This window comes from Diadema antillarum, unplaced genomic scaffold (assembly GCF_040938485.1).
Source record: "Diadema antillarum isolate AM-2024a unplaced genomic scaffold, OU_Dant_1.0 seq00000454_RagTag, whole genome shotgun sequence".
In the NCBI taxonomy this organism is placed as follows: Eukaryota; Metazoa; Echinodermata; class Echinoidea; order Diadematoida; family Diadematidae; genus Diadema; species Diadema antillarum.
The window spans coordinates 253,193-274,903 of NW_027271426.1; the positions used below are offsets into that span (position 1 = coordinate 253,193).

Consider the following 21,711-nt stretch of genomic DNA (forward strand, 5'->3'; position numbering starts at 1 on the left):
ATTCTCCACTCACCTCCCACCTCACCAAACCTGTGGGCAGGGTGACGTGTGGCTTACCTCAAAGTCCTGCTCCCTGGGTTGCAGCACGCTGTGCGACGCCTTCCGCCTCATGTTGCTCTTGCCGTCCAGTGAGGCGCTGTCCTCCCCTTTCCCCTTGTACAGCCCCAGACGGCTGGTGGAGTTATCCCACAACGTGTAGGTCTCATCCCATGCCTAGTTAACATGTAAAATGTGACAAGACACTGTCTTAAGACACTGTCTTACAATTACGTCAATAAACGGCAGTTTGTCAATCAGTTGCGATAAAAACAACTCAATGCAAGAATTCATTCATTTGAATAAGTGCAAAGGGGTTTAAATCTTTACATGTTAAGCCACTTAAACTGCTCAAAGTTTTTCTTCAGCATTCTGTCATCCAACCAAACTTGACCTAGTTGTAACTTTGGCAACCTCAAGTGAAGCGATGTGCAAAGTTTTGTTGTTCAGGGGGTTCAATATACACTGTTGTGTAGACAGTTTATCCAACCCCTAAAGTGACTGCTCTGCTGCACTTTAAGTGGAGGCTAAATAGTATACTGGGATGGATTTATTAATTTATGTTATTTCTCAATAACACTCAGGGTCTTGCTTTACACTCAAAATCTACCTGCCTTTCTGTGGCTGTGACATGTACACATTGTACCACTCTCATATGCTATTTGGAAGTGAATTTCCAAAATGTATATGGCCAAAAGAAAGGTTGGCAGGCAGTGTCTTGCAAAATATTCAACTCACTGAATTTTAATGATTTCATAAGACACAACGTATGTATATATTACATAGCCCTGGAAGAAGATGGGGCTCATAACGAAAAGCCAGATGCTTCAATAAATTGTGATACCCTTTACACAGATATGCAATTCTTTCAAAATACATACTGAAATTCACAATGAATAAAACAAATCCTATGTTATGTAATTCACAGATACAAACAAATCAAATATCCATTCAGTATAAAGTCAACAATATCTCACCTGGCTGTTCCCATCTGTCACATACTCTATCTTCCGTAACGAGGCAAATATCCTCTTCCGGAGGGCCACTTTGTCTGTGGGTGGAACAGTGTGTGGAGGAAAGATTACTGATCAGGAGCAGTGACAGTGCAACCAGTAATCAGGGCTCGATATTAGTGGTGGCCCGGGGATACTAAAAGTCGATGTCAGGCCACTAAATTTCCAAAAAGGCTATTTTCTGGTGGCCCGATTGGGCAACTAAGATTTAAAGTGGACTGTGGTGTTTCCTTGTATTTTGGGCCAATACATTTTTCTTACGGACCATCAAAACACAGATCGATACTTATGTAGACTTACACTGTACAGGAAATGTTTCTTTCTAGAATTGATGCTTGTTGTATGCCTGCCTGGTGTACAAAATTACCATTAGACATCACAGGCATGAAGAGAGGAAGACAGGATGGAAAAAAGTAAAATGTGACCCTGCACCTCAAAACAAACAACACGTCGCCAGACATGAAATTTTAGTTAAGACCATATTCTGAAAGAGCAGACTTTAAGCTTTAAAATGATGTATAAATCAAATCAAATGAACTCTCCTAACCTATCTAAATATTGGAAAGAAAGCACAAACTCAGGAAAAGTGTGAACTGAGAAAAGAGGCTCTTAAAGTACAGTGTCTATTCAAGCGCTTAATCTTTACCAAACTGTGCTGGCTGTGCGGTGAATGGGACAAAAAACAGGAAGTAAACCACCAGAGTAACAACAATGAAGGGATTATCAGATTAAACTGAAAGTAAACATGCCTCATTAACACATTTTGTCCATAATTAAAGCCAGCTTTCAAAGCAGTAGCACCATCCTTTCAAAAGTTATTAGAGTTGAAAGTGAAGAGTGTGGATAAGGGATTCTAAAGACACACCTAACCACACTATCCTACCAAAAATGTTCGAGATAAACTACTTAAAAAACACACTTTCCTGCCCGTTTTATGATACCAAATCTTAGCATAATGTAAAAGAAGACCCGCTCTTTCAGAAAATATGAAAAAGTCCAGTTCGGCTAGGTTGACCCATTTCACTCATTTTCAGTCCTCACGCAAAATCAGTGTGTGCGACTTTATGTTCGTTTTGAGGTGCACGGTCACAAATGGTGATAACTTTCCTTCTGAAAATGGGAACACCCCGGTAACTTGAAGCACTTGTGGGAGAATGAACTCGTACTCGTTCTGTTGTTTGAGAATTTGGGAAAGTCCTCAGTAAATCATGCTTCAGACTCTTGGCAGCTTGCCAAATTGTGACTTCATGGAAGTGGACACCAAGTTGACAGATTGCACAGATTCGGTATGATCAAAAATGCAGGAGTAAAACTGTCTTTGGTAAAGTTTTGTTTGTATTTCAGGCAAACATAGACAGTCAAACCTGCCTCACTGGCCACCTGTCTATAGTGGCCACCTGCCATATAAAGCCACTAAAGTATTCCCCCCAAGACAAAAACCATGTTAAACTTTGCCTTTAATGGCCATTTTTTTTTCTGTCTCCCTTGCGTGGTTGATACGGTCAGGTTTGACTGTAATCATACAAGTGTCGTGGTGAATAACCACTGACTGCACAGTGAAATTACCTTGCGGTCCAATCTGCGGTAAGCGGGCCAGCTCGGTGTAGACACTGTAGTTCGGCACCACCTGCGTCAGGGCGTAGTCGTCGGCGCCACAGCAGATCTCGGCCTCCTCGCAGAGCTGCCCGAGGCAGGAGAGGGCGGTGGTGGTCGCCTCCTGGTCACAGCTCCACAGGTTCATGATAAACACGCACTGGATGGCGAAGCAGGATGAACACAATCATGCATATTAGTGGCCAGGGCACCGTTTCACGAAAGTTGTCAGCGCTGACAAGTTGTCAGTCACTGACGATTACCATAGTAACAGTCAGTGACCACAGCTTCTTAGCCAATCAAAACCAAGGATTTTACTGAAATAGTCAGCGCTGACAACTTGTCAACGCTGACTATATTGATGAAACACCCCCCAGGTGAGTACATATGACCAGTTTTCACAAAAGCTGTCACACATCATTTTTTGTGTGTGTGTCATTTTAATCTTAGTCTATTATTATTATTCATATTTATCCAATTTTTCCCAATCTATGAAGCTTTCAACGAGTATACAATCAAAATCACTTTGCGTAGCACAACCGACAGTCCTTATCATACAAACACTTGCCACTGGAAAAGATGCAGTTTAAAAAAAAAAAAAATGTGTGTTTTTCTTTTTAAGTTGCAGTTTGGTAGAGTTGACGGGTTGAATAAGGTCATGACAAAGATGCCACTCCAGTCTTAAGGCATTGCGCTACATTAGATACTGTAAACGTCGATATTTTCGCATGATTAATTTTTTGCGCTGAGCGGCTCAAAAAACACATTCACGGGTTGTTGAATTCGCGCTGCGGAATTGTTAACCCATTCACAATGTGCAGAGAAAATAATTGTGAAGATATTTTCGCGGATTTTAGAATTTGCACTAGCCAGAAGTAGTGCGAAATACGTGAAAATGAATGTACCACGAAAATTTCTGCGTTTTCAGTATGCAATATGCAGACTGAAATCAGAGATGAGCTTTGTGCTCATCAACAGTAAATGATATAAAAACCAGTACAGTTATTAATTTGTAGCTGCACCGAGCATTGTGATTTGTAGGACATACATGTACAATGATGTATTCTGGTGATAATATAAACAAGGAAAAGTAGAAATTACGCGGTGCGTAATATATATGTCCCAGCCGGAAGTAGCATTTTGTAGCAAAATGTACAATATAGGTAAAAAATCAAGGTCAAAGGTCAAAGAAGTCAAAGGTCAAAATTCTGTGTATAAGTTTTGAAGCCCTCACCTAGTGCCATCACATAAAGCAAACGAAATCGAAATCGGGTTAGAAATGGCGAAGGAGTAGCATTTTGTAGCAAAATGTACAATATAGGTCAAAAATCAAGGTCAAAGGTCAAAGAAGTCAAAGGTCAAAATTCTGTGTACAAGTTTTGAAGCCCTCACCTAGTGCCATCACATAAAACAAACGGAATCGAAATCGGGTTAGAAATGGCGAAGGAGTAGCATTTTATAGCAAAATGTACAATATAGGTGAAAAATCAAGGTCAAAGGTCAAAGAAGTCAAAGGTCACAATTCTGTGTAGAAATTTTGAAGCCCTCACCTAGTGCCATCACATAAAGTAAACGGAATCGAAATTGGGAATAGAAATGGCGAAGGAGTAGCATTTTGTAGCAAAATGTACAATATAGGTCAAAGGTCAAGATCAAAGGTCACAACTGAAATTCTGTGTAGAAGTTTCAAAGCTCCCATGTAGTGCTATCATATAAAGCAACAGAATCAAAATTGGCTCATAAATGACAGAGAAGTAGCAAATTGAACATTTTGATCACACACGGACGCACACACGGACGGACTCACGGACACACACATGTACGGAGCGCGTTTCATAGTCCCCTGCTCGAACTCGTTCGGCGGGGACAATTAGCGACAGTCTCCAGTTATCAACCATCTTGATGCGCGGCATCATGGCAGACCCTACGCACCTCCAACTTGTTCTGAGCCTCCCGAGTCCGCGGAATGTTGCTGTCGACGGTGGCATGGTCCTTGTACTTGTTGAGGAAGCGGTTCCTCAGTGAGAGCACCTCGCTGAGCCACTTGAGCACCTCGGTGGTGTTGACAATCTGTTGGGTGAGCAGCTTCTGGGCCACAGAGAACAGCACCTGGGAGCTGGGTGGGGTGGAGTGGGGGCAGAGGAAAAATGACCATGTTAATCTTTGGCTGCCAAACTCATCTTTATTCTCACTAATACTAGACTGCGCAGATCATGTACTTGATGGTATAAAATATTTTGCTTTGTACTCAATGTAATTTCTGATTCAATGCCATAATCTGTGCAATCTACAGTAAAACTGATTAAAGACAAATGAAAGAGACTGGTGACTGATAACAATAAGAATACTAGTAAATCATAAAATTTACCACCTCCCTGCCTTCCCCCTTCCCCTGAAAGAGAAGGTAAAAAATCTCAAATCACTTGGCTGATATGATTGCTGAGTGGGCCTGCAATGATTAGTCCCATACATTTAATGCGGTGTCCGGTTCCACACATTCTAGCAGATCAGCACATCAGTCCCACACATTAAATGTGGTGTCATGCTCCACACACTCCTGCACATCAGTCCCATTCATTGAGTGGGGCGCAGAACATGAAGGCTGCTGCCTGGGTGGGTTTAGCTCACCTGATATCCCAAAAGGTGGCGATGGGGGCCTCCGGGTTCCAGAGCTCCACGTTGCCCGGCTGGTGGAGGGTCAGCAGGGCCTTCATGGCCTCCACGGAGATGTCCGGCAGGGTGGAGTACTGGCACATCAGGTTGACCAGCCCCGTGATCAGCTGGTAGGTGTTGTTCTGGATGACGTGACCGGCCGAGCCCGAGCTCTGGTGGGCGGATGAGAGCAGGGAGAGGAGAACGAAATATTTAAAAACAGGAAAGAGAGAAGGAAGGAAAGGAAGGCAGGAAGATACAAAGGGGAAGTAGAGGGGGAAGAGAGAAAGGAAAGGGGCAGGGGTTGTGCTTGCAGCTGGGTCATTGGTCAATATTCCCTTTCCCTCTAGCTCCCCCAGTTACACAGCCCATAGGTTGGGTGTCATTTTTTCCTCAATGGCAAGCTCATTGTTTCTTTGTTTGTTGCTGTTGTTTTTTTTAAAGACGTAATGTACATGTATCTGAATAATGCTATGATCTGACTACGTAACCAGTGGCCCTTCCTATATGTACAGATAGAAAAACGACAAACACCATATTGTATTTGAGAAAAAATACTCGTACATCAACAGTTCCTGTGTAAGGGACTTTGGACAGAGTGTATTATAATAATAAGGGGTTTTCTGTGTTAAATCAGCACTCATAACACACAAAGGCTTAAAGCAGTATGATAGTCCTATCATTTTGTCTACAGTTAATGCTCACATACATTATATTCGACTCGTGAAAACGTATCAGGGCAATTACCCCGAGGGCAATTACCCCCCCCCCCCCCCCCCCCCCAGCTAAATACTGGTTTAGTGATAAGGTTAGACTCAAGATTAGGGTTAGGGTAAGGTTTTAGGGTAAGAGTTTGGGTTAGGGTTAGGATTAGGTTCAGGATTAGGATTAGGGTTAGGGGAAGGGGAAGGGTGCGGGTAAATGCTGAGGGGGTAATTGCCCTAGACCCCATGAAAAAACATAACAAGTGAAGCAATGCTCTGCCAAGTACATGTACAACGGACGTGATATCCACCATTTCTCTCTAAAAACTGAACTTACGTGCAGCATGAGTTTTGGGTCAGCATGGACAAGTTTGACCAACCAGAGCAGCACAGCACTGGGGAAATCCTCGCTGGACTTGTCCCGCGACTTGCGGCCATGCATCTTGGACTTGAGTGTGGTCAGGCTCGGCTGGTGTAGGGGAGATAGAGTGCAAGGATATCACAGCAAGCTGGTAATCAGTCTTTCTGCATGGTAACTGCATTTCACTTGGGGCAATTACAGGAATTCCAGAATGATGCGATATAGCGGGAGCATACCAGTCATCAGAGCCACTTTTCTAGTTGATTTATGAGTGGTTTTAACACTGTAATGGAAACAAGTCACTGTGATGTCATTTGTCTTTGCACTACAGTTGTAAAAATGCTGATGGAAATAGAATTTCTATGTCCTATCATAGACCAATAAAAATGAATAAGAATCTGAATATGACACGAGTTTGTTTGTTTTTTTTTCCAAACAATTCCACTGTCAAAACTTGCTGAAGATCAATATATAATTTGAAACATAATGAAGATGGTTATTCCTGTCTTACAACAAAATAGCAAATAACTCAGCAGGCTTACACAAGATGGCTTAGTCTTGTAATGGTAATATTATCTGTCGTAATATTATCTGTCGTAATCTTGGACGACAGATGTATGGATACAGTAAAAGTGGATATTTTTGCATAAGTAATTTTTCTCGCTCAGCCGGTTATGATAAATTCTATGTTTCTAAATCTGCTGAATCAAGACATCAACTACTGGAACATACACCTGTATGGCAGGCAAAAATATTTGTTTGCTTTTATTTTCGTGCTAGTTTCTGGTTGTGCAAGATGCACAAATCCTGCACTTTTACAGTAGGGGGATGGAAACAGTGTTGTCCATACATATTGCAAATTCATTTCGGGATAATATATTTGTCTGGTGTGACTGAAATTGCAACATAGGTTCCACCTACCTGACTTGACCTGACAGGGTTGGCATGGTTGGGGTTATTCTTTCGATACATTTCAAACAGCCTCCTGAGATTTTCTGAGAAGTTGTAGAGTTGATCTATCGTTGGCCACCATGACATGTGGGTCTGGAAAGGGCAAAAGAATTAATTACCATACAAGATAAAGAATATACGGTACACATCAATAGCGATCCATAATTTTTGTGAAAATCCACATCATGTTTGAGCAGACTTTGCCAAGGTAAACTTCGAAAATACACAATAGTGAAGGTTTATAGAAATGGCACCTCATACGACAAATATCTGGAATTTAAAAAGAGCACACATTTCACAAAATAGCAAAAGCAACTGGTCATATATACTTTATCCACCTCAGAGTACATGAGCAAAAGACAATTTTGCAAGCAACAAATTCACAATCAAGCACCACAGAAACAGAATGGGGATTTGTTCTCCCTTTTCACAGAAAACTTTGCAATTTACCACAATAAAGATGATACATACAATGTACATGCACATTTGTTACCAGAGGTTATATTTTTGTGAGTTGTTAATTCTCCTTTGATCAACTGTCTCACAAGAAAAGATGCACAGAACATGAAACCAAAATAAAAGTGGTGACGTTAGACGACTCACAAACGCCCAAATGCCGGAATAACAAAATCTATTTCCTGAGGAACGTCTTAATTCAGTGGACGGAATACATACCTTGGTGACTATGGTATGCAGCGACTGCACCAGGACCAGGTGGAATACAGTGGGGACCTGCACCTGAATGCACGTCATGAAGTGTTCCCTGTTGGAGGGACGCAGCCTGTAGCAGGCCACGGCGCAGTCGATCAGGAGCTCGACGTCCACTTGGGCACGCTGGGTGCGAGCCGGACAGAACAGGTGTTGCTGCAGCAGCGGAGATTGGAAAAGGACATGGTGTTGAGATATATTTTTGGTGTCATTGGAAGACAAAGCAGGCACTTTGATAGGGAGGAAAACAACGAAGTATGTCTCAATAGGCACGGTCAGACTGGCAAAAGATCAAGAAGTTTAAGATCGCAAAGTTTTGGAAATCTTTTGCCGTCTAGTCATATTGGCAGCCAAACTTCTCAATCTTTGGATCGAGTAGTTTGTGCAAGGAAGAAGAAAGAATATGCAGTCTGATGGCTGGTGATTGTGACATAACACCTGCACATTACAATAGCTGTGTACTTCTGAGACACAGCCTGAAAACAGGTGGTGGACTGGTCACATACAATCACATCGTGTAACAAAGATCACGAAGTTTCAGTTTTCTAGCAGTCACACCGGCAAAACTTTGAGAAGTTTGGCGAGGGTGGAGAAATTTCCCTAGTTGGAGTGGGAAGTTTAGCGAGAAGTGTCACAGGAAGTTTGCAGTCACACCAGCAAAACTTCAAGATCTTAAAGATCGCAATCTTAAACTTCTTGATCATTTGCCAGTCTGACCGCACCTAATGTGTCTTTGACAACTGTACCCATTTAATAGTCATGATTACTATACACACATGGATGAAGAACTCTTCAAAAGTGATCTGTGCTGTCATCTCAATACAGCATGAGATATTAAAGCCAAGAAAACTGAAACAGGGTGATTTGACTGAGCAGTCACCTTGTCATCTGAACAAACTAATATACAAATGACGCACAGGTCTGAGTGCGTCAGTCTGAATTGTGTGCATAAGGTAACTATGGAATGCTTAACCCATGAGGCGAAGCCGAATGGGTTTAGGCTAAATTTCATAGTTACCGCATGCACACTACAATGTATATTCCGACTGACGCACGAAAAGACATGTGCGTCATCTGATTAATAGAATGGGTAATTTTCTTGCCAAAAAACCCATTTCTTCTATCTTGTTTCCCCGATGACAAAATTACTGGATGCATTTCCTTTTGGCTTGCCGTAAACGAGCATGCATCGGTAAAAACTGATGCATGGTTGTTTCAGCCAATAGGCGTCTCGTACTGAGTGCGCGAACGCTTGTTTAGTGCGCAAACCTTTGTTACAAGTACGCGTACTCTTGCTAAAAGCGCGATAACATGTTTACCACTGTGACTCAGCGTGCGGCCAGTAAAAATCAACACATAGCTCTCGACCAATCAGATCACAGGATTCTCGCTACCCATTCTATAAAGGATCTTTGTGAATAATACACTGTGTGTGACACATAGTGGGAGCTGGGCGCCTTTGAACGTTTTTACAGATTAATGGCGCTACAAAATACTGTTTCATCATCATCATCATCATCACCACCACCACCACCACCATTATCCCCATCATCATCATCATCATCACCATCATCGTCATTATCATTATCAAAATCATCATCATTATCATCACCGCCACCATCATCATCATCACCATCATCATCATCACCATCATCATCACCATCGTCATCATCACCATCATCATTGTCATCATCATAATCATCATCAATCATCATCATTGTCATCATCATCTTCTTGGTGACAGTCTCTGCTGGAGAATGCGTGCAAGTCCCCGTGAGAGTGTGCCTGGCAACATGGCAGCGTGGCGGCTTCACTCGTTTGTACAGCATGAATGGGCCAATGAGCTATCCAGTTATAACATCCATTAGAGATCAGTGGGTGTGAACTCACCGTGAGGTCGCGGAGCATGTCCAGCACCCACTCGTAGAGGGCGTTGCCCTCTGTGTTCTGCAGGTAGGAGGCAGCCTTGCAGAGCTTGACGCAGGCCACCACGGCCCACTCCGTCTGCTGCTTGTTGGTGCCGCTGGGCTCCAGCCAGCGCCGCAGCGAGTCCAGCAGCTGCTTCTTCTGCGACTGCTTCGAGGAGAGGTTGCAGTGGCTGGAGGTCAGGATTTCGGCCAGGGGACCCTGGGGAGGGGGGAGGAGCAACAGAATATCATGGTGTGGTGGACGTACAATGCAGTCAACCAAAATGCCCTACTCACACATACACACAAAAAAAGTTCATGTGAATATGGCTTCCTACTAGATACATGTAACATATCATGCAGCAAAACTGGCTCAGTTTGAAACTCGCAATATAACCTGTAACAATGGTCTGTATGTGTATGTGTGTGTGTGGGGGGGGGGGAAGGGGAGTGGCTGTAAAGATGTAATACAGTTTGACCACAAGAGGTCATTGTCCTAGACTTGGTACAAGACAAGCAACATGGCCTGTAGCATGAGTCTTTGTGTGAGTGTGTTTGCACGTGTGTAGGGGGTAGGAGGTTGGAAATTTAGATGTATTACACAGTTTGTTCAGGGGAGGTCACTGTACTTATTGGAAGATGGAGGTTAAGATGTAACATGGTTTGACCCCAAGGGGTCATTGTACTTACTGGACACAAGACTAGCAGCATGACCTGTAGCAGCAGCATTGGACTCTTTCGTTTGGCGGATTCCTGTTGGCTTTCGGCCAGGTCAAAGAGTTTCTCACAGCACTCGGCACAGTGGTGTGGGGTCAGGCCTAGGCGTGAGTTGATTCCTAGGTTGGGGGTGGGGGGGGGGGGGGAGAAAAAGGAGATAAATTCAATGACCTTTGACATCAAGCATGCAAGTGACCTTCAAATACTGTAAAAGCAACTAATTTTTTCGTTCTTGGCCTGGTAAGAAGAGTTTTGCGTGTTTTTAGTTCTGCGGAATCAAGACATCACGCATAGGAACATATTGCACGCAAAAATATTCGCGTGCTTTTATTTTTGCGCTAGCTTCTGATTGCGCGAAATGCACGAAAATTTCCACTTTTACAGTATTGTCAAAGTCAGTATAATAAATCAAATAAAATTAATTACATATATTAGAAATAAATATAATTTGCAGATTTGTGGGTAAGCATGTGTGGGAGACATATGACAATTTTGATTTTTCAATCTTGTCTAGGTTAAAAGCCCCTTGATTCCTGAAATGATAAACAAAGGAAGACAGTGTGTGCATTCACTCTGTTAAATACATGTCAATCTTGCCATTCTCATTCATTTCACAGAAATGACAGTCAGTCTGGGAAATTGCATAATGCAAAATATCTGCTCCAGTTCTTCACACTATAAACTATTCAAGGATAGCAGTTGTGTAGAAGAGGAAGCTTTCTTGCAAATCAATTTTTTTGTTTTGTTCTGTTTCACTGGGGCAATGAAAGAGAATCTTATTTGTCCATGATGTTGTGAAGAATTAAACAGCGAAATATTCTGTACTTTAACTACTGTGTATGAAACGGATATTGCTCTAATTCCAATGCATAGTCAAAATAGATGTAAATGTATATGAAGTGAGCCGGGATGTGAAGAAATGAATATAGTGTACCTCGGGGAAGATGTACTTAAAATGCAGAAATTTCTAGGTACATTAATTTTCACATATTTTGTGCTATTTTTGGCTAGCGTGAATTCTAAAACTATTTTCCCAATTTTCTCTGCACATTACGAATGAGTTGACAATTGCACACGCGAATTCAAGAATCCGCGGTTATATTTCGAGGTGCTTGGTGCGCAAAATTCACACATGAAAATATTGATGTTTACAGCACTAAAAATATGGCAATAACCATAGCGGCAATAATCCAAAAAACAATCACTACATACATGTAGAATATAAAGGGTCCCTGGAAATTAATGTCTTTAGGGCCATGATCAAGGCGGACATGATGTGATTGCTTGAATAAGAGACTGTATTTGGGAAACTGACCATCGCTGTCCCTGTGCTGGTATTGCTGCAGCTGCATGAACTCCTGTGGGTAGTTGTCCATCCAATTCCAGATTGCCTGGAAAAAAAATAAAAATTGATTTAAAAAAAAAAGCCAAAAAATGAAAGTAGCAATGAATATTAAAGCTTATGATAATAATGAAGTGGATGATAATAATAACAAATGAAAACAATAAACCAATAATGAAAACTAGGATTCTAAATATATGTGATGAAATACCTGCATCTACAAACTACAGTGCAAGTATAAATCTTGAAATTGACAACCTTTGATACGAGACAAAATGCTTGTCACTGGAATCTCTCAGGGATACTGCGGTGGCAAAGTAAGTTCTGCTGTTGTTCCATAGTAGCTCCCTTGTAAAAAGGTTTTGGGCTCTTTTTGGACTTGCATGATGTTTGTTGTATGTGCAGAATTCAGCACAGAAAGAATGGACGAATTGTTTGAATAGAACAAAATGGAGCATAAAATCAACTACGAGTCTTGCCTAGACAGTTCAAGGGCAATACTTTTTGGAGGATCAAATAGGAATTTGTTTTTCCTATATTAGTGTACAACACAGTGACTCTGCCACATTTTTGTACTTGACTTATTCAGGGAAAAGCAAGGACCTTCTTCCTGTAACTACAGCATTTAAAACCTGCTTGTTTGTTTTTTTTTTTGGTTTTTTTTTAATCTGCTGCACACTGACATATCCCTACACAATCAGATTCCTAAACCATAGGGTTAAGGTTCTTCTCTACTCAAGGTACAACCTGTAACGGCTTTCATAAATCCTAAACTGCAATACTCCTTTAAATCGAAAATATGGCACTGTCCAAAGATGAATCTATAGCTGTAACATTAATAAATTGATTTGACGGTGAAAAATTTGGTTATGTCTAGTCTGGATATAATGTATGGAAAGCAAATTAATTCTTGACACAGTTTGGTTATTGTTTATATCACCATTTCTATGTGATCTTTTCATACAATTTCTTCTGGAAATGATGATCTGAACTTGCTTCATCCTAGAACACAAGCTACAGCAGTACTATGGAAGATCCAGATGTTGAAGCATTCACAAACCTTTTCAAGACTCTGCGCCAGCGCAGTCATGGCATTTCGCTTCAGGGAATGAAATTTGCTGATGATTTCTGCAAAGACAAGTGGGGGGGGGGGGGGGGGGGGGGAGAACAAAATCAGTTCCAAACAGTAACAAAGTGTACGTAAAATCCTCTTCCTGTGCAGAATGCAGTGCAATTACAAAGGTACAAGAAACCAGTAAAATGCCACAAGCTAATCAATTGTGATAAGCTACAGCTGTAATTATCAAAGGATGAGCCTGGTGACGTAAGAACATGAACATTAAAGTGTGTCACATTCACAATAATAACTGCATTGATTGTGAAACAGTATAACATTGTGAGATAAAATTACAATCATGCAGATACAATGAAGAGTTTCAAGACATCTTCCAAGACAAACCTCTTCAACAGGAAGTCAAGAGCTCCTCAACCATGCAGCAATTTCTATTCTTTTCATCTGCATTTATCTTTTTCACTTGCATACAGTGCAATTAGGCTTTAACCCCCCCCCCCAAAAAAAAGCAAGAAAATCAACAATACCAGCATTATCAGAATGTTACTGTCATCATTTCATTAAAGGACAAGTTCACCTTCATAAACATAAGGATTGAGAGAATGTAGCAATATTAGTATAACACATCATTGAAAGTTTGAGGAAAATCGGACAATCCGTTCAAAAGTTATGAATTTTTGAAGTTTTTGTGCAGTAACCGCTGGATGAGAAGACTACTGCAGTGTATGAATAACTTAGATGTCACATGCGTACAACAATATAAGGAAAATATAAAGAGAATTTCACAAAATTTCATCTTTTGAAAAAAGTACACATTCCCTTGACTCGTTACCGACATATGTTATGGGTAATATTATTCCCCCTGCCTTTAGAAAGAGGCAAGTCAAGTGCTCTTTTATTATGCGAAAGAAGTGAAAATATGTTGAATTTTCTTTACATTTTCTTTATACTGTTGTACGCATAACTACTCACAAGCTGTAGTAGTCTCCTCATCCAGCGATTCCAACACAAAAATTTTAAAAATTCATAACTTTTGCATTGATTGTCCAATTTTCCTCAAACTTTCACTGATGCGTTCTACTAATATAGCTGCATTCTCTCAATCCTTATAAAATGAAGGTGAACTTGTCCTTTAAAATGATAATCATTACTATTATCATCATCATCATTCTCATTATAGTCAATAATACTCACATCATTTTCACTAGTAATTGGCACATCTGACAGTTTGAGAATTTAGTACTTCTGTAGCACACACAGCCTATTACATGAAAAATCAAAATGCTATCATTTTTACACTTGTATGACTTATACAGTGTAGCCTCTCGCTAGTCAATTACACATATACAATTAATACTTGATGCAATGTTCTTGGGTTTCTGTTTACCATTTAGAAGTCTGGTGAGGCGGGCACAGTCCACGTTTATATGCTGGATGAGCTCGATGTCACTTTCATCACACGACTCGTCGCTGGATTTACTGAGGGCGTCCAGCCTGCAATCGGTTTGAAACACAGTGAAATAGGAGTGTTCGATTTGCATCATGCATGATTATTCCCTCGGGGAAATGAAGAATTTTGATTGCAAAACGAGTCAACTCCATTCTTGTCATTTTGACATTTTGCAATTAAACCCGTTAAAAAAACAAAGAACACAACAAGACAATATGGGATATTCTTAATCATAACTTCAAGAATATTCCTTATTATGCAACAAGTGAGGTATCATCAGAGAAGTTTTATTCTGATCTATCTGATGATGAACTAACTTAGAATGTTTTAAAAAGGTGCTTAATCCGTTTTGCGATAAAACTCTTGCAATATTTGTTACAAAGCCTCCTATGAGAAGCTAGATGTCATCCAACATATTGATATATTTTGAAAGCATGTGAAGGAAGAAAAAACTACAGAAAACAAGCATTGCAGAGTGAGAAGGAAAATGCAACCTGATATTTAAGTATTTGAATCTCAGAAAGTGCCGATGTGAAATGTTGAAAACATTAGCTGTGCAGTGAGCTAACACTGAAACTCAATATGCCATTACCATGACCTTCAATTAAACCACTGGTATCCGATGATCTACAGATTGTCCTTAACACGTACTTATGATGACAAACTTGGAAAATCACAAAAGGATGAATTTCTACGAAAAAAAAAAAATTACTTATTCATGTACTGGATAAAAGCAAAACAAATAAACTTATTGCACCTTATCATTATCATTATTATTATTATCATTATTATCAGTACATTATTATTATCATTATCATCATCATCATCACCATCATCATCATCGTTATCATTATTATTGTCATTATTATTATTATCATCATTATCACTACCATTTCTATTACGCAATTGGAAAGCTTTAGAGTCTCAAAACTTCAGTGACACAAAAATGAGAAAATCACTATTTCTTAAAACTTCATATCCTTTCGTTGAGAAGGGTAACAGAGTTGCCCTACATACATTAGGCTGCCTCAGGTGACTTCAAGAAAATACAAAAACTGCGTATGTAAAAAAATTAACCTCACATGCCTAAAATACATGAGGCATCACTTACACCAACCAAAGCCCTGTCAAACAATCGACACTCCACGGTGGTGTCATCACTTCCAGAAAAACAAATACCAAATACTTCCTGCGTACTCTTTCCCCCACAACTGACATTGCGGTTGCACTTTGGTCAAAATGTTGCCGCATCCACATTTTTTCGAGTCACGCAGCGTAACAATGACAGATACAGCAAACCAACAAAAGCTCAAGTCTACTCATGAGTCATGTTTCTATTGCGCAACACCAGCTAGAACTAAACACACTACACATACACTAGTCATATGACGGGCCTTTTGTTTGTGTCCGTGTGTAATTATAAATGGATGCCGGCACGTACTATCAAGGCTGAATCTGAGCTTTAGCAAATTGCTATTAAAAACTCACACGCTGGGAGCTATGATTTTAACTTTTGAGGTTTAAAGTGAGGCAAAACAATTGCGCTAACAATTTGAAGACTTCCCTCTTCTTGTTTTTACATCGATTACAAAAGTCTGTGCAAAGTACAAAGTCCAGCAATAACACTGAACATTGCCCATCTGTAGTACATGTTGTATGCATAAAACACTGACAAATAACAGTACACTCATCCTAAATAGTTTCAGTTCCATTTCACATCTGAAAATGAAATGCATATACTCCCCCCAAACCCACACACAAAAAAAAAGGAGAAGAAGAAAAGAAAAGTATGTTTGTATGTTTGGGCCCTATAAAGAATGGATTCCAGATGTTGAGCTCGTTAATGACTGTTCATCGAGTGAGCCGCAAAGTTTCGGTTGCGCTCTGAAAAAAAAAAAAAAAAAATCAAAACTTCCATGGGTCATAGCTTCCTTCCTGAGTGGATAACTGCATACTTCCTACTTCTGTCAATTTCCACTTCTCAAGAGCCTGTTCCACCATTAAAAAAAAGAAGAAGCAACCTGATGCGCCCAACCCTGTGCTACAGATGTCTTCGATCAAGATGATGAAGGAGGGAAGAGAGAAATATATAAAAGAATATATGTATACATACAATATATTTGATGGCAGGATGCTTGAAAATGAGGCAAACACTGGTTATCAATCTTATCTCAAAGTGGATTTCCCCTGATGATGAGGGCTTCAATGAAATCAGTATAAATTGTTCCCCTTCTCCAACTCTCCTCTCCCCACCACCCTCCCCACACACAAAGCAAGAGAGGGATAGAAAGATAAGAGAGAAATATTGAATGTAACAATGACATCTGATATAAATGCATCCTTGCTCTATACCAAATTGTAACCCATTCGTTCATTTTCTATGTACTATCATCATATTTTCCATCCCTAGAATTCACCCAAGCATGATTAGTCTTTCATTCTTTAATACTTGATCTGTGTATGATACTGAATATAAATGAGATGTTGCTCCTGCATTATAAATCAAAATACTGCACAAACAGGTGAATTTACAGGCAAGGATCTGGACTGAAGTTACAGGCCATGACTACTGGCTTTCACTTTACCCAATGTCTTTTAATATCAGTCAAACATTGATGGGAATTTAGAGATTGTCAACATTATCTCAGGTGCATCCCTGAGTTCTAATGTTAATTGGACAATGTGCACATTGCACAAAATATCCTTGAAAGAAAACAGAAGTACAAAGTAGAGAAAATATCATCACCTTCTTAAATACAATTTACTTCAATTTGACCAAGGAGATTCTCATCTGATATTTATACCAATTAAAAAAAAAAAAAAAGCAAAACACTACGTTTCCAGACTTTTTGACTGTTGTATATCACATGTCCTTGTATTTGAACAAACTAAAAGAAAAAAAAAAATCAGGGGAAAAATAAAACAACTTCTGTTTTTTGGTGTAGAAATTAAAGGACAGCACAGCAACATCAGGACTTTAAGTAATTTGTTTTTAAAGTAATTAGTCTTTAAGTAATTTGCCAAGGACACCAAAACCAATCTGTCGGTGATTCATTGGACTTTGATTGGTCATCAAAACCACAATGAGTGTCATTATAAGACAAATGAATGTTTGGAGTATGAATAGATTGCTATTATAATCTCTCCTTCACTTTCTATAGAAGTACTGAATACACCTGGATGTGACAGTGACACAGGTGTACGGCAGGGGCAATAAACTTGGCTCAAAATTACTGGCGGCTGTGTGGTGCCAGCTCGTACCATATGTTTGGCAAGTAAAAATATCACATAGTGATATTCTATTAAAGCTAGTTGCTACTATCTACAACACGACCACATTCACTATACAATTAAATTGGCTACTGTAGAGGTGGATATTTTTGCCTACATACATGTAGGTGTTATTTTTCATGCTTGGCTGGGTAAAACAAATTCCATGTGTTTTTAATTCAACGTAATCAAAACATTAGATAGTCTTACATATCGCCAGCAAAAAATATACACATATGATTTTATTTTTGTGCCAGTTTCTGGTCCCAGGAAATGTACGAAAATTCTTCCTACACAAAAATGTCAACTTTTACAGTGTATTTTTATGTCATCGCAGTCATTGAAATAGCCAGCCCCCCTACTGTATTACAGTACAGTCGTACCTGGCGGATATTCGGCTGAAGACGGCGTTGAAGTTGTTGAGGCTGAGGGCGAAGAGCACGCGGGAGGCAGACGTCCGCAGCTGATGGGTCAGGGGGTTCTCCGAGATGACGTTGAGGAGCTGGCAAATCTCGGGGAGGAGGGACTTGACGAGCATGGTCTCGTCTGACCGAGATGTGTCTTTGGGTTGCTGGAAACAAAGATGGGGGGAAAATAGGGGTGATGTTGGTTATTCTGAAAGTTTTTTTTTATTCTGACACGCACATATTCCGTATACCTGCAAGATGTTCATAAGTCCAATAACGTAATACATTTTCGGGCTTGTTAATCTGAACAATTGATGCATTTTTCCATAGGTTCATTAGTTCGCAAATGAAATACGGTTCATTATTCCGAAGGTTGATTAATCTGAAACGAAATGGGGTTTTGTTATTCCAAAGGTTCATTTATTTGATAAAAAGACTGAATAAGGTTTGTTAATCTGGAAATGAAAAAAGGGTGGATACTGACAAACCTTCGGAATTATGATCGTTTTGGGGTTAATGAACCCTCAGAACAATGAACCTTAAACGAACAAACCTTCAAAATAACAAACCTTTGGAATAACAAAACTTTGGGAATAATAACCCTTCTGAATAAAGAACCCTCGGAATAATGAATTGTAACCAGGGGAAAATAGGGCAACGGTGTATGAGATCAGCAAATTGTACTCTATTCTTAATATAGCAAGGTATGTTGAGCATCTGTTGCATTAGAAAAACGTACATACAAGTAGGAAAGAAAATGACAATTAGTTGTTTATTATTCAAATGAAAATCAAATGAAAATCAGGAATTTCTATGGATATGGGGCAGCAGAGAGTACAAACTGTACTGATCCAGCTTTATGTCCATTTTTCTACATAAAAATATGTAATTATGTGTGTATATTATGTATCATGGATGTATGTGTGTGTTTGTACATACAGCTGTATGATACAGGACAGGCTTTAAAAATATTGTATTCTGCAGCTAAGAGGAGAAAGATAATGGGCAGAAAATGATTGTTGTTGTTTTTTTTTAACTGCTAAGTGCTATGAAGACAATGTGCTCATAGCAATTAAAAAACATCTACAGATACACAAGGTTACAGATAAAGCATTTGGTGAAAACAGCTAATATGCCTCGTGACATGCAGACCCAACAATAGACACTTCTCTCTCTGTAAAAAAGAAAGAAAATAAAAAAACTATTTAAAGAGCCAGAATGAGGATATTTTGGTTGCCCCACCACAACACCGGATATCCTCAGCAGGGAAGGTTTGGACGTAAAATGCCTGTTATCCAATCCGTATAATGAAGTATTGTCTCAGGACTAGACAAACACATGGACTTTTCTATAATGTGTAGTTCCCAGTGTACCATGTCAATGTAGCGCAGTATCAATAACGTGCGACGTAAACTACTTGTATTCTGTGTGGCATCCTACATGTGATAGTGTTCAGAAATTTGCATTGTCCATACTTTTCTCCTTTTTTTTTGGGGGGGGGGGGGAATATTTGAACAGCATGTATGTGCACTTCAGGATTCATACACAATGTAGGAAACATTCCATCATATAAGGTACTGTAAAAGAGAATATTTTTGTGTGAGTAATTTTTTGCACCCGGCTGGGCAAGATGAGTTTTGCATGTTTTTAATTCTGCAAAATCAAGACATCGATTACTGAAACATATGGCAAGCAAAAATATTTGTGTGATTTCATTTTCGCGCTAGTTTTTACTCTGTAGTTGCGTGAAATGCGCAAAAATTTGAACACTGTGAAAATTTGAACCACTTTTACAGTAGTTCAGCACAACCCACAATACTTTGAATATTACAATGTACAATATATACTTCAAAACAATCTTTCTGTTTAAAAGCAAAAGCAAAAAATTTGCGAATACTCCCCATGCCCACTTAAAAAGCATTACAATTTTGTTTGAATAGAATAAAAAAAAAGATATTTAGATAAATAAATAAATAAACATTACAACCATTTGGACCTTCTGCATTCCTAACTGGAACTTGATTATAAAGTAGACAAATTACCTTTTGACAGATCTGATGCTACACGTTTTACGGTATATTTAAAGGAAAAGAAAAAAGAAATCTGTCGATACTACAAAACTTACTGATATTACCAGTACGTAGAACAGTTCATGAAAAAATAATTTTGCTCTTCCTACAATTGACAGTTCTTTTATAATTCTATATTGTGTATTCATCTACTTTAATGGAAATGTCGAGTATGGGGGGGGGGGGGGTAATCTGTTGAGGATGAGTCCTGAGTATACTCCGACAAGTGTCTATGGCAATGCATGTTGTAGCAAAATCAGCCCCTCCTCAATGGGTTAAAGCTCACACAAATTTTCTCTGCACACATTTGAATAATCCCGAAATCATTGACGTTTTTTCTTTGGATTGTATACAAAAATGCACAATAACTGCTTGATACTAAAGTACACATTTCCTAGAATATTCTATGCTTGAAGAAAAAAACAAAACAACGACGAACGGATATTGTTCATTTCAATTCTTGGAGCCTTTACAGCAGAATCTATAAACTGCACATGACATCTCGGGACTGACATGGGGAAAACCAAACGAGGTATTAAAACTTTCATGCCGCTGAGAGGACAGTGAGGAGATGAGATATTTGCGTGTTGACCTACATCTTGGTTAGTCCCTGGAAGGACACTTGGGTCGTAACATTGAAACGAGCTTCCTCTCTGTGAATGTGTGCTAGTACTGGGCTATACAAATCACATATACAGTATGTCCCAAGAAAAACTACAACGGGGCCCCCCGCAATGATATCTTTAAAAATATTGCATCAATCTAAATAGAAATTTAGGGTATGAAACTGTAACTCATTGCCCACATCTTACAAAAAAACCCATTCGATTTGCTTCAGTGGTCAAAGAGAAATATGGAATTTTGTAGAGGATGTCGGGAATCTCTTCCGTCCAAATTCTGTCTATCATTCACACACAAGAGCATTGAATTGCTATAAAATTGGAAGAATCAGACCCATGACATGCTTTACAACAATCCATATTTCTCTGTGACCGCTTAAACCAAATTGAATGGAATTTTCTGCAAAATAGAGCTAAAATGTTACATTTTACGACCCTGAAGTAGCATTTAAAAGAATTAATCATATTGGGTGTTATCAATGCGAAAATCTCATTGTAATTATTTTGTAATATACTGCAGTAAGTCGCCCCAAAAATTACAATTAGATTTTCGAATTGATAACACCCAATATGATCGCCTGTCTAAGTGCTACTTCAGGGTCTTGAAATATAACATCTTAGCTCTATTTTGCGGAAAATCCCATTCAATTTGGTTAAGCAGGCACAGAGAAACGTGGATTGTTGTAAAGCATGTCATGAGTCTGATTCTTCCAATTTTAGCAATTCAATGCTCTTGTATGTGAATAATAGACAGAATTTGGACAGAAGAGATTCCCCACATCCTCTACAAAATTCCTAATTTCTCTTTGACCACTGAAGCAAATCGAATGGGGTTTTCT

At 39.5% G+C, this 21,711-nt stretch overlaps 1 protein-coding gene across 1 annotated transcript in view; it reads right to left on the reverse strand.

The window, feature by feature from the left end:
- LOC139732841 (neurofibromin-like) overlaps positions 1–21,711 on the reverse strand; it is a 96,224-nt gene that overhangs the window by 57,088 nt on the left and 17,425 nt on the right. Inside the window, exons 4-17 of the mRNA XM_071643682.1 lie at positions 18,160–18,347; positions 14,444–14,550; positions 13,045–13,112; positions 11,958–12,033; positions 10,616–10,761; positions 9,909–10,145; positions 7,986–8,174; positions 7,281–7,403; positions 6,336–6,467; positions 5,271–5,467; positions 4,575–4,758; positions 2,616–2,802; positions 1,014–1,087; positions 58–213 (exon numbers count right to left, since the gene is read on the reverse strand). Coding sequence (XP_071499783.1) covers positions 58–213; positions 1,014–1,087; positions 2,616–2,802; positions 4,575–4,758; positions 5,271–5,467; positions 6,336–6,467; positions 7,281–7,403; positions 7,986–8,174; positions 9,909–10,145; positions 10,616–10,761; positions 11,958–12,033; positions 13,045–13,112; positions 14,444–14,550; positions 18,160–18,347 — 2,064 coding nt within the window. The remainder of the gene's footprint in view (positions 1–57; positions 214–1,013; positions 1,088–2,615; positions 2,803–4,574; positions 4,759–5,270; positions 5,468–6,335; positions 6,468–7,280; positions 7,404–7,985; positions 8,175–9,908; positions 10,146–10,615; positions 10,762–11,957; positions 12,034–13,044; positions 13,113–14,443; positions 14,551–18,159; positions 18,348–21,711) is intronic.